General features: G+C 41.9%; 1 protein-coding gene across 1 annotated transcript in view; it reads right to left on the bottom strand.

Annotated features, from left to right (window-relative positions):
* SH3RF3 (SH3 domain containing ring finger 3) overlaps positions 1 to 14,579 on the bottom strand; it is a 321,767-nt gene that overhangs the window by 30,583 nt on the left and 276,605 nt on the right. The window contains 1 exon segment of the mRNA XM_003792894.2: positions 11,826 to 12,145. Within this exon segment, the coding sequence (XP_003792942.1) occupies positions 11,826 to 12,145 (320 nt within the window).

The following is a 14,579-nucleotide window of genomic DNA, read 5'->3' on the forward strand; positions in this document are numbered from 1 at the left end:
CTGGACACTGCCATCTCATCTTTGATAAACCAAACAAAAGTATACATTGGGGAAAATAATCCCTATTTAATAAATGGTACTGAGAGACCTGGACATCCACATGTAGAAGACTGAAACTGGACCCACATCTCTCACCACTGACAAAAGTTGATTCTCGCTGGATAGAAGATTTAAATTTAAGACATGAAACAATAAAATCTCTAGAAGGAAGTGTGGAAAAAACTCTAAATGATACTGGCCTGGGAAAAGATTTTATGAATAAGACCCCTTTGGCAATTGTAGCAACACTAAAAATAAATCAATGAGACCTGATAAGCTAAAAAGCTTCTGCACAGCTAAGGGCACAACAACTAAAGCAAACAGACAACCTTCAGAATGGGAGAAGATCTTTTCATGCCATGAATTTGACAAAGGGCTGATAACTAGAATGCATAGAGAATGCAGATTAATCAATAAGGATAGAGCCAACAATTCCATTTACAAGTGGGATTGTAAGAGAAATGAACAGATCCTTCTTTGAAGAAGATAGATTAATGGCCAACAAACACATGTTGATGTTCATTGCCCCTAATCATCAGAGAAATGCAAATGAAAACTACCCTGAGATTACCTAACCTCAAGGAGAATAGCTGACATCACAAAGTTCCGAGCTGCAGATGCTGGGATGAATGTGGAGAGAAGGGGAAATACTTTTACACTGCTGGTGGGATTGCAAACTAGTATAGCCTCTTTGGAAAGAAGTATGGAGTATCCTCAAAGAGCTAAAGGTGATTCTATGTGATTCTGCAATCCCATTATTAGGTTCTACCCTTAAGAAAAAAAAATCATTTTTACCATAAGGACATTTGCACTGGAATGTTTATCATAGCACAATTCAAAATTGTAAGGTGTAAAAACAACCCTTCAATCTGTGAATGGATTAATAAACTGTGGTATATATATACCATGGAATACTATTCAGCCATAAAAGATGGAGACTTAACATTTTTTGTATTAACCTGGATGGAGTGGAATATTCTCCTTAGTAAAGTATCACAAGAATGGAAAAGCAAGCATCCAATGTAGTCAAATACTAATATGAGGTAGATAAATAACTGTATGCCCACCAGAGAGAAAAACACAATCAAATGCAAGTTGGAGGGGGAGGTGGAAATATGGAGGGGTTAAGGGGTGAGGAAGGGGGGGTTGGTAAGGTCTCACCTAATGAGCACAACTGTACCCTCATTTTAATCTGAAATTAAAAAAAAAAACTGAGAAAGATCAAAACAGACATCTTACCAAAAAGATGTGCAGATAGCAAATAAGCATATGAAAAGGAGCTCAACATTATGTCACTAAGGAATTGAAAGTTAAAATGACAATGAGATGCCACTGCATACCTATTAGCATGGCAAAAAATCCAAAATACAGACAATACCAAATGCTAGTGATGATGTGAAGCAACAACTCTCATACACTGATAATGAGAATGCAAAACAGTGCAGCCACTTTGGGGATAGTTGGCAGTTTCTTACAAAACTAAACATACTTTTACCAATCTTAGCACATACTTTTAAATACTCTTAGCAATCTCCTTCCTTGGTATTTACTCAAATGAGTCAAAAACTTATGTTCACATAAAAACTAGCATAAGATGTTTATAGCAGCATTATTCATAATTGCCCAAACTTCGAAGCAACTAAAGTGCCCTTCAGTAGGTGAATGGATAAATAAACTGTGGTACATCCAGACAATGGAATATTATTCAGCAATTAAAAGGCTACTAATCCATGAGAAGACATGGAGGAAACTTAAAGGCATATTACTAAGTGGAAGATGCCAACTGGAAAAGCTTACATTCTGTATGAACCCAACTATACGATGGTCTGACAAGGGCAAATCTATGGAGACAGTAAAAAGATCAGTGGTTGCCAGGAGTTAATCAGGAAAGAGGGATGAACAGCAGAGCACAGAGGATTTTTAGGGCAGTAGAGCTGTTTTGTATGGTACTATAATGGTGGATACATGTATTATATATTTGTAAAAACCCATGGATTGGACAACACTAAGAGCAGATTCTTTTTTTTTTTGAGACAGAGTCTCAAGCTATCCCCCTGGGTAGGGTGCTGTGGCATCATAGCTCACAGCAACCTCCAACTCCTGGGCTCAAGCGAGTCTCCTGCCTCTGCCTCCCAAGTAGCTGGGACCACAGGCACCCGCCACAACGCCCTGCTACTTTTTGGTTGCAGCCATCATTGTTTTGGCGGGCCCAGGCTGGATTCAAACCCGCCACCTTAGGTGTATGTGGCTGGCATACACCTAAATGGTTGGCTTAGCCACTTGAGCCACAGGCGCTGAGCCAGCAGCAGATTCTAATATAAGCTGTGAACATTGGGCGATGAGGATGTGTCAATGTGGGCTTGTCAACTGTATCACGTGTGCCACTTTGGGGAAGGCTGATGATGGTGGGGAGGTTGTACGTGTGTGGGGGTAGGAGGTTCTATTTCTGTATTTTATGCTCAATTTCGGTGAACCAAAATTTACTTTAGAAAATAAAGTCTCTTTTTTAAAAAAGCCTCGAAAGGCTTTTTCCCCCAGTATCAGAAGGGCTATTTTTAGAAAAGGAATTAGATTGTGAAGTACCAGAATTGATAGAAGTGGATCAACTCTGCTGGATGTGTGTGTATACATGTGACTCTGTGTATGGGGGCATGTGTTTTATATGTGTATGCATCTGTGTGTGCATGTACACACGTATATATGTGCACGTTTTTATACACATGTGAGTATATCTGTGTGAAGTATTCATGTCTGTGTATGTGTATGTAAATGTGTACACTTATATGCATGCAAATGTATGTGTCTCTGTGTGTGCACATATATGTGTGTGTGCACGTGTATCTATGTGTGTAGACTTGGTAGATTTAAAATCAACAAGAGGATGAGTCTATTAATAGGTCAGTCCAACCATAAAATAGACACTTTCATTAAGTAGTGAGCTCCCTGTCCCTGGAGGTATTTTAAAAGAACCTGAATGTTTCCTTTGGAAAAGCTGCAGACAGGGCTGCTGGGTTGGTAAGGGCTATGGGGCTGCCAGCCCAGGTGACATCCCTCCCTTCCAGGGCCAAGCTCTGTGGTTGAGGGCCTGCATGACTGAGGATCTGTGCCTCCTCTCCTGGTGACTTCTTGTTGGGCATATTTGGTACAGGTACCTTTTGCACAGAGAAGACTTTGAATGTTCACTCCATATGTTACCTCTGGCTCATAGGACCCTGAAAGCCCAGCTCAGGGACTCAGGGAACTTTCACAGTGAGAGAGGAGTCTCCGCTGATGGATGGTACTCTGTCCATGCTGAGAAATGGACTACCTCCTCACATCTCTCAATGTCACCGGAAGCATCTTTCTCAGTGATCTTAGTATTTTTCTAATATAAATATTTGAAGCCATCATCTCTCTAAGATGTTAAATGGTTTGGATAGCTTGACTGTAGTGGAAACAAATATTTACCTTTCCTATAAGCCTGGAAAATTGATGGCTTCTTCTCCATTGCTTCTGAAGTATCTATTTATTACCAAATTGCAAAATAATCAGAAATTTGCAATGATTCAGAGTTTCCCTCACCCCAGCAGGGTCCAGAGGACATACCTCTTACTGCATCTGTGAGAAACAGATAATGTGGGGGAGACCTGGCATCCGTGAGCTTTGTAGGTGTGCTTTTCTTTTCCTTACAGTGGGGACTATGGCCACTGAATTGGGAATGGACCCTGGGCTGTCAGGGGCCCAGTGGTAGCACTTAACTGTCAAAGATAAGGTGGCAATAATGTAGGATGAGTTTATCATCACAGACAACAGAGTCAAAGCTGTACCTGGCTAGCAAGTAGCTGAGTATGCTCCTAGATGAGAAACAGTATTCCTGTTTTAATACTAAGTAATTTAAAGTGTAAAGGATTTGCAAGTTGATACTAGAGTGAAGGAGTCAGAAGGACACTACTGCTGATCTTACAAAGAAATCCTAAAGCAACGCCATTTTCATTAAGTTGACCCATTGGTTCTGAGATATAGACAGAGTGTGAACCCTCTGAAAAGATGAATGAATTTCATTCTCATGCTACATGCAAATGTGTTTTGTAATATACTGTGTCATGGAAGGTATTGCTAAGCACTTAACATATCAGGGAAATAAACTCAAGTCTGCTTCTAGAGTGATTTCACTCTGGAGGGAGATGATGATATAAAGTCATCTTATCTTGCTGAGGTGAGGTGCATGCCCTACCTCCCTCATGGCCTGGGTGCCTGAACAAAACACAATAAAACTATAATATACAAAAAAATAACAACTGCACTCTCTGTTCTTTTGTGGCATGGCCCTTGGTTATGTGTCCACGTGGAAAGAACTCACAGGTTCTCTAGAATGCCTAGACATGTCCCATCATACTGACATTGGCTGCCCTCTGGGAGGGGTGGTCTGTTGGGTCCCATCTGTGAGCACTATCTTCTGGTATAGTTTTTGGGCTGTGTGCATGTATTTCTTTTGAACTGATCCCATCAGCTAAGCTTTCCTGTGCATGGAACACTGGAAAAAAATATCCCACGTCTTTATGAGAAACATATTAATTGAAAAGGAAGGCAGTCACAGTAGTAGAATTTTGCAGAACAGAATCTAGACTTGACATGGGAATGAAGTGTGTCCATGGGCTCCAGGGACACAATGCCTGCATCACCGTCCCCCTCTGGCACAGCCTTACATCCCTCTTCTGTTTGTCCAGAAGGGCCAGGTCACACGACACTGGGGTGTAGGGTCCCCTAACAATAATTATGAGTTTTTAATTATGAGTCATTGTGCTCTGAGGAGGATGTTAGGACTGCCACAGCTATCATACATGACTAACAAACCCTTTGCCATTTCTGAAGTTATTACTGTTTAAAAATGAATTTTGGTTTAGTACTTGGCAGTTGTTGAAACCTTACTTTGACTAATAGTCTTCTTGGGTTCCTACCACTGTTCAGGTATACCACTGAACCCCAGTTTGTCTCAATTCAAACAGAGCATCTTCTAGACCCATTGTAATGAACCTGGCCAAGTTTAAAATGAAAGGGAAAATTCTCCAAGCAGTTAGGCATAAGCAGCAGCTTACCTACAAGGGCAAAACCATTACAGTGACAGCAGACTTTTTAGCAGAAACTTTATAAGCCAGAAGAGAATGGTCACTTGACTTCAATCTTCTCAAACAAAACAACTTCCAGCCCAGGATTTTGCATCTTGCTAAACTAAGTTTCACATTTGATGGAGAAATCAAATCTTTTACTGACAAGCAAACATTGAGGAAATTTGCCACTAATAAAATTAGTGATGCAGGAAGTACTTAGGCCCATACTATACACAGACCATCACCATGGACCACTAGCAAAGTAAAGATACCCAGACACTAAAGGACAAAGCCTAGTTTTTACAATGGTCCAAGTAATAAAACTAGGCATCAGACTACCAAAACAAGACAAATAGAATCCCACCATACTTACAAATAGTTTCAATAAATGTTAATGGCCTGAATTCCCCACTGAAGAGTCACAAGCTGGCTGACTGGTTAAAAAAAGCACAAACCAACTATATTATGTCTTCAGGAAATACATCTAAACTCCAAGGACATGATAAGATTCAGGGTGAAGGGTTGGAAAACAATATTTCAGGCCATATCTGCAAATAAGATTGAGATGAAAAGAAGAAATCAGAAATCTCAATCTTATTTGCAGATATAATTGGCTTTAAAGTAACAAAAGCAAAGAAAGACAAAGATGTATATTATATTGGTCAAGGGAAAAATACAGTAAGACATTTCAGTTGTAAATATGCATGCACCCAACTTAAATGTTTTCAGATTTATAAAATGAACCCTAACTAGTCTGAACAATATAATATCCTGCAACATCATAATAACTAGGGACTTCAACACACCACTGACAGAACTTGACAGATCTTCCAAGAAGAAACTAAACAAAGAAATGATGCACTTAAACACGACTCTAAAATAAATAAACTTAATAGACACATACAGAACTTACCACTTTAATAATACTGAATATATATTCTTCCTGTTGGCTCATGGGTCATACTCCAAAATTGATCATATCCTAGGACACAAATCAAACCTCAACAAATTAAAAAAAAAACCCAGAAATTATACCTTGTATTTTTTGGACCATAACGGAATGAAGGTAGAACTCAACTCCAACAAAAATCTTCATCCCCTCACAGAGTCATGAAAACTAAACAATCTTATGCTGAATGACAACTGGCTCAAGGAGGAGATAAAGAAGGAAATCCTTGAACAAAACAACAATGAAGCTACAAGCTATCAAAGCCGAGGAGATACTACAAAAGCACTCTTTAGAGGGAAATTTATTGCATTTAATACCCTCATCTACAAAACACAAAAAGCACAAATCAACAACATAATGAATCATTACAAGGAACTGGAAAAGGAAGATCAATCTAACGTCAAACCTATCAGGAGAAAAGAAATAGCCAAAATTAGACAAGAACGAGATGAAATAAAAAACAAAAGAATCATTTGGAAGATTAATAATTCTTTAAAAATATAATGAAACAGGTAAACCTTTGGCCAGATTAACTAGAAACAGAAAAGTAAGACCTCAAATAACCTCAATCAGAAATGAAAAAGGGGCCAGGTGCAGTGGCTCACGCCTGTAATCCTAGCACTCTGGGAGGCCGAGGCAGGTGGACTGCCTGAGGTCACAGGTTTGAGACCAGCCTGAGCCAGAGCAAGAACTCATTTCTAAAAATAGCTGGGTGTTGTGGCAGGCACCTGTAGTCCCAGCTACGTGGGAGGCTGAGGCAAGAGAATTGCTTGAGCTCAAGTGTTTGAGGTTGCTGTGAGCAATGATACCATGGCACTCTACTGAGGGCGACAAAGTGAGACTGTCTTAAAAAGGAAAAAAAAAAAGAAATGAAAACGTGAAAATAACAACAGATATAATAGAGATACAAAAGATCATCATGGGTTACTATTAAAAACTCTATGCCCATGATCTTGAAAATGTGGAGGAAATGGACCATTACTTGGAAACACGCTACCTTCCTAGACTTAACCAGGAAGAAATAGAACTCTTGACCAGAACAATTTCAGACACCAAAACTGCAACAACAATAAAAAAGCTCACAAGAAAAAAAGTCCCAGATCAGACAGTTTTATACCAGAATTCTACTAAACATCCAAAGAAAAGCCTATATCTATATTGCAGACTGTATTCCAAAACATTGAGAAGGAAGAACCTCTTCTCAACTCCTTCTATAAACCAAATATCACCCTGATACCCAAACCAGGAAAGATCCAACAAAATAAAATAAACTACAAACCAGTTTCCTTCATGAATATAGATGCAAAAATACTCAATAAAATCATAGCAAACAGATTATAGCTACACATTAAAAAAATTATACATCATGATCAGGTAGGATTTATCCCAGCGATGCAAGGCTGGTTCTACATATGCAAATCCATAAACATAACTCATCACATAAATAGAAGCAAAAAACAAAGACCATTTCCTCTAATAGATCCAGAAAAAGCACTTGACAAAATTCAGTATCCTTTTCTGATAAAAACACTTAGGAAAATAGGCATAGATGGGACATTTCTTAAACTAATAAAAGCTGTCTAAGACAAAACTATAGCCTATATCATACTGAATGGAGTAAAACAGAAAGCATTTCCACGTAGAACTGGAACCAGACAAGGATGTTCACTATCACTACTACTATTCAACATAATGCTGAAAGTCCTAGTCAATGCAATCAGGCAAGAGAAGCATATCATGATATTCAAATGGGGACAGAGGAGGTCAAACTCTTGCTCTTTGCTGATGATAAGATGGTATACTTAGAAAACCCCAGGGACTCAGGTGCAAGGCTTCTGGAAGTGATCAAGAAATATAGAAACATCTTGGGATATAATGGTCAAGCTGAGAATCAAATCAAAGACATAATACCCTTCACAATAGCTTCAAAGAAAATGAAATACCTGGAAATATATCTAACACAGGATGTGAAGGATCTCTACAGAGAGAACTATGAAACTCTGAAAAAAGAAATAGCAGAAGATGTCAACAAATGGAAGAATGTACCATGTTCATGGTTGAGAAGAATTGAGATCATTAAAATATCTATACTACCCAAAGTGATCTACAGATTTAATGTAACCCCCATTAAAATACCAGTGTCATACTTTGAAGAACTTGAAAAAATAGTTCTTCATTTTGTATGGAACTAGAAAAAACTTCAAATAGCCAATACAATTCTAAGATATAAAAACAAATCTGGAGGTATCACATTATTAGACTTTATGTTATATTACAAATCTATATGATGAAAACAACATGGTATTGGCATAAAAATAGAGACATAGATCTACAGAAGAGAGATGTAATCAGTCTCATATTGCCATCTGATCTTCAATGAACCAAACAAAAGTCTACACTGGGGAGAAGAATCCCTATTTAATAAATGGTGCTGGGAGAACTGGTTAACCACATGTAAAAGGCTGAAACCGGACCCTCACCTCTCACCACTTATCAAAATTAACTCATGGTGAGGCACATGGCTCATGCCTATAATTTTAGCACTCTGGGAGGCCAAGGTGGGTGGACTGCCTGAGCTTAGGAGTTTGACAAAGCCTAAGTAAGAGTGAGACCCCCTCTCTACTAAAAAAAAAAAAAAAAAAAAAAAGAAAAAATAATAGCAAGGCATCATGGTAGGTGCCTGTAGACCCAGTTACTGGGGAGGCTCAGGCAAGAGAGTTGCTTGAGCCCAAGAGTTTGAGGTTGCTGTGAGCTATGGTGACACAGTACTCTATCCAGTGTGACAGAGTAAGACTCTGTCTAAAAAATAAAATAAAATAAAATAAATTAACTCATGCTGGAAAGATTTAAATATAAGACTATAAAAACTTTAGAATGAAGCATGGGGAAAATTCTTAATAATATTGGGTAGGGGAATGATTTTATGAAGAAGACCCCATTGGCAAATGCAGCAACACTAAAATTATATAAATGCAACCTGATAAAGCTAAAAAGCTCTGCACATCTAAGGACACAATAAACAAACCAAATAGATAGCCTTCAGAATAGAAGAACATATTTTCATGTTATGAATGTGACAAAGGGTTAAGAACCAGAATGTACATAGGACTCAAGCAAACCAACAAGAAAAGAGCAAAGAACCCAATTACTCACTGGGCAAGAGACAGAACAAAACCTTCTCCCAAGAAGGTTGAGAAGAATTGAATGACCAACAAATACATGTAAAAATGCTTTCATGCTTAGTTATTAGAGAAATGCAAATTTAAAACATCTTGAGATATCATGTAACTCGAGGAAGAATAACCATGTCACAAAGTACCAAAGCTGCAGATGCTGGTGTGGGCATGGACAGAAGAGAACTTAACACACTGTTGGTAGGATTGCAAACTAGTACAGCCTTTTTGGAATGAAGTATAGAGAATCCTCAAAGGGCTAAAAGTATACCTGTGATCCTGCAATTCCATTACTACGTATCTACCCAGAAGAAAAAAAATTATTTTACCATAATGACATTTGCACTCCAATGTTTATAGCAGCTCAATTCACAATTGCAAAGATGTGGAAACAACCTAAGTGCCCATTACCCCATGGATAGATTAATAGCTGTGGTATATGTATAGCATTGAATACTATCAGCCATAAAAACGATGGGGTCTCTACATCCTTCTATTTACCTGGATAGAGTTGAAGGACATTTTCCCAAGTATCTCAAGAATGGATAAGTGAGCACCCCACGTACTCAATACTAATATGAAACTTGTAGATTAACGACTACAGGCCTACATGAGAGAAAAACACAAATAAGTTCAGGAAGGGGGATGAAGGATAAGAGTTTGGTAAGCCCGGTGATAGTCATGGCAGGATGGGATGTAGGGATCACACAGGCTCACTGGCTTCCTAGTAACAGGATTAAAACAAGCATCATTTCTGCTCTTCTGCTGCAAATGGTGCTTTGTACCTTGCTGTAAATCAGGGAAAATTCAACTGGGAGTATAGAAGGGAAAAACCATGATAGGCAGTTTTAGACCAGTGTTGTTTTTGTTTGTTGGCTTGGAAAGTGGGATGTGAACAGCACAAATAACATGTGGAAGGATAATGTGCTTCTCTGCTGGGGTTTGCTGAACCTGTGGACACATGCTCACTCGGCACATGCAGAACATGCCACCTACATGGAGGCAGCGTGGATTGTTCCCTGTGTGCTCACAGTCTGTGTCCAGCCCTAAGCATGGCTAGCTGGATACAGAGGCAGCTCAGGGAACTGTCAGATAAGGAGGCTGAGCTGCTGTATCTGCAACTTCCGTGGAGGGAACCCCTTCCCAAGGCATTGGCCACCTGAGTAGCTGGGCCTGTAGACATGTACCAGCATGGGGAATGTCTAAGGAATTATTACAGTCCCTATCTTTCCAAGGCAACCCCCTGGTTTGTTCTGAGCAGCTCAGAAAGAGATCTCATCCTCCAGGAAGGCTGTCCCAGTGAGATGGCAGGACTCAACCCACACCTCTGCCTCCTGATGAGACCTGGATACCTCTCATAACAAGAGGAAGGGTGGAAAGGAACAGATTCAAGATCAAACCAATTTTCAAATAGACATGGACATAAAATGGAGAGCAACCACTGCACTTGGGCACCATGTGAGCCTGCAGTACACTTGAGCTTTTCTATTAGAATGCAGCTGCCACAGTTAGGACTGCAGCCTCTTCCATACCAGTTAGCATGGGAACAATCATGCTCTGGCCTGGACCACACAAGAGGTCTTGAGGCTGGAGTACCAAGCCAGAGGACCACTGGAGTCTGGCCTGGCTCATTTCTGTGATATACCCAGGTTCCCACTGAGGGTGGGTGGCCAGTAGGGCTTTGGGACCCTGTGCAAGGGACTGACCAGTCCATGCTGTCCCCAAGGTTGTCTTTGCCATAAACACACCGTTGGTGTCCGGGGTACTCATCCAAGCACTAGCTAATACACTCTAATGGAAAGATTGATTTTATGTGGGCAGGTGTCAAAGGATCTTCAGAGTATGGTCAAACCAAGAGAATGACTGTTAAACTGTTTGTGTAGCATGGCCACCGGTAAGGGTCTGGCGGAGATGTCCTAGCAATATAGCCACAGGAGGCATATGAGCCGCTCACTATATTTCACATGGATTTACGAAGATGGAATGTTAAAGAAAAAAAAGTAAAATATCTTATTAATGATCTAAAACTTTGGATTCTAATCCTGGCCAATCCAAGGTCTTGCTGGGTGGCAAATGGGGCAAGCTCATTGGACTCAAGAGTTTCTTTTATGAAAGCAGAAAAATTCTTTCACAGCTAAAAGAATAACTAAAAATGCTGTCGACACCAACTATAGGATGGCCTTCTCCCATTCTTTCTCATTTCTGTCCCATATGGTTGAGCAGGCTGTGGACTGCACAAGGATGGCATATTGAAGGGAAGAGGTGCTGCTCACACTGTACACATGTAGATTTGTGTATTTATTACTACAGTATGCCCGCACATGGCAATAAGTATCTTGTTCTAACACAACGAGCATATCACAATGATTATACAACAGATGGAACTAAGGCATCTTGTGGAGGGGACATCTTTTTCTGATTTCCATGGAAACTGCAGCTGCTCTGCGGGCTTGGCCTCCATCTATACCATGTGCTTGACGCAGCTCAGGGTGAGAACTTGGTGCCCATATTCAAGCCTCATTTGTACAAAATGCCACAATAACTAGCTGGACCATGGCCCTGGCATAGGCTACTTACTTTCTCATTCTTCTTCTCATCCAGTTTGCACCCTGCATTGGTGGGGCTGGATGTGGACAGCGCCCCGATGGGTCCACCTCCGGACTCCCCATTAAGGTTCGCAGCACTGACGTTGGGAGGCGTGATGGCCGATGCAGCTGACGTGAGGGGGATGGCTGGCCTCTGGCACATCTGCACTGGGGGCTGGTGGCTGTGCTGCGGGGACACCCCAGAGTGGGGCCTGAGGCTGGTGGTGGGCAGGCGGGATGGAGAGTTCTGAGTGCGTAGGGGTGATACGGTGGCGGTTGGCCGGTCCTGAGCCTGGCTTGAGGAGTGGGCAGCTGGGGTTGGAGAGAGAGGTTGAAGGGTTAACGTACAGCTTGCCAGGCATCGGCATGCATGCACTTCTCAGCCTTGGCCCTCCCAGACCCAGCCACTTCACAGGTGGGGAAATTGAGACTAAGCAATCCTGAAAATATATTCCCCTCTTTCCCAAGCCCATGGATTGGGGATCCTGCCATCCCGCAAACAGCCTTTCCCTCAGGAGGAGCTAAAATAGCTTTGCTGAGGTTGCTCTGAGTGTGGGCACGTTCCAGTTTGCTGTGAAGTTTTCTAACTAGTTTTCTCTGCCATAATGAACCAATACACTCAGAAAATTTTTAAAAACACCCTAGTTAAAATGCTTATACTAGTAAAGCCTGTGAAAGCAACCTGAAGTCTTCAGATGCCCCTGAATTATTAAACATCACTGCATATAAACAGTTCAAGCTCAATTCTGGTTGATCTTGACCCCAGGACTGGTCAATCCCTCGATTATCCCAACCCCTGGTTTCCATTCTGGGTCTGTGACCTTGCTGAGCTGGGGTGGAGAGTGTGGGGGTCAGCTTCAGCTGGGTGGCCTGCAGGAGAAGCCATCCACTCCTGCTGCGAAGTGGCTTACGTGCCACCTAGCCTGCAGGCAGAGCATGAGCCCCCGGATTTATAAAACAGGAGCCTTGTAACTATGAATGTGCCTGCCTGCGGCCAGCAAGAACACTTTGTATAGATTGTAGGAATCAAAGGTGTAATATTTGCAAAAATCTCCCATTTGAAAAGATAAAGTTCCCTTTAAATGTAGAGCACCATATCAAAATTGATCTTGCTACTATTGGGGTTAATAATTTCAAAGAATCATCTCCTTAATAAACATAAAAAAATGAGAGAGCATGAAAGTCCCCAATGGTGACTCGTGACTGGGGCTGGTCAGACACAAGCAGAGACCCAGCCTGGCCTTGGTTATTGCTTTACAACAAAGGAGGCATCTAGAGCCCCTCAGGTCCACATGTTTCTGCATTGTCGTGTCAGAAAATAATTACGTCACCATGTAATTACTTTCTACCACCAGAATTTGTGGCATTCATGGCTTCAGGATGTGAAAAAAAAATGCACACAAGAGTCTTCTCGGCCCCCAACTATGCCTTGAATACAAAATGTACTCGTGAATCCTGATGGTGTCTTGCGGCCACGTGAAGTAACTCCACGCGACATACAGAGCCTCCATCTGGGAGTCGGGCCCCTTCCTCTGACAGAGCCATGTGGGGAGAGCTTGCAAGATGTAATTATGTGACCGTTCTCCAGTATTTGGGATGGCCTGCTGTTTCCACGAGGTGAAATATAGAAAGTATGGTTTACATTTTTTAAACTTAAATATTTGTGGTTTTAGATGGGTTGGAAACCTAGAACACTGGAGTCCTCCCCCAATGTGGCTCCACATTTATATGGAAAAGATCTGTCACTAACACAGAATGAGTTTAATCATAGGGGACTCTGACTTGGGGGCAGCTCCAGGAGCGACTCATGCCCACCTCCCTGCAATCTGAACTCCCCTTCACCTCAGCTCAGAAGCCCTGGAAGGGGAGCGACTGTGGACTGTCCTGACAGCTCTGAACAGCCCTCCTCTGCCTCCTGCCTGCTTCCGCTTGCCTGCCAAGTCACCTTACTACACTGGGTGCCAAGGCGAGAGAGTGTTCAAGAAAGTTCTAAGCCCCTGGCTATGCCATCTCTCGAACCTCATCCCTAGTGCTCTGCCCTCAGCTGCCTTCTGGAGCGCTCCTTCCTGCCAACCGGCCCTCCATGGCCCTGGCCCCAGGCACACATCCCCACTCAGTCCTGCTCAGTCTCCTCTCTCATCTGAGACCGAGGGTCCCTGGTCTGTCCCCCACTACAGTGGAGGCTCCACAGGATGCTGGAATTGGCCTGGCATGAAAAAGGTGCTCAATATGTGTTTTGAATGAATGAATGAATTTTCAAGAAAAGGGGACCCCAACAAAAGCTTCACTATTGATTTCACAGACAGGAATCACAGGAGGAAAAAATGCCCCGAGACAGTGAGGCCTAGCCCGTCACACTGGCTGCTTGGAGAATGCATCCTCCTTCGGTGGAATTTACCCTTGATGTCCCCCTCTCTGTGCACCCCAGCCCTGTGCTGGCCTAGGCCATTATCCCATTAGTTAGTGGTGCCAAGCAGCCTGCTTTTCTTTGAAGAGAACACTATTCCAGTCTCTAGCTTCCCCCTTCCCTGGCTCTGCAGGTCCCTGGTCCCCTGTATCCTCACTCAGTTCACTGCTATGTCCCTAGGACCTAGAATCCTGTCTAGGCATCCAGTAGGTGCTTTATAAATAGTAGTCCAGTGAATAAATGACCTACTTTAACATCAACTTCGTCCTTTACTTATCTTCAGGGGCATCACTTCACACTGCAGAGAATACTGTTAACACCTCCCACAACTTCAGACCA

Source organism: Otolemur garnettii, unplaced genomic scaffold (assembly GCF_000181295.1).
Source record: "Otolemur garnettii isolate 467f Iridium unplaced genomic scaffold, OtoGar3 scaffold00062, whole genome shotgun sequence".
In the NCBI taxonomy this organism is placed as follows: domain Eukaryota; kingdom Metazoa; phylum Chordata; class Mammalia; order Primates; family Galagidae; genus Otolemur; species Otolemur garnettii.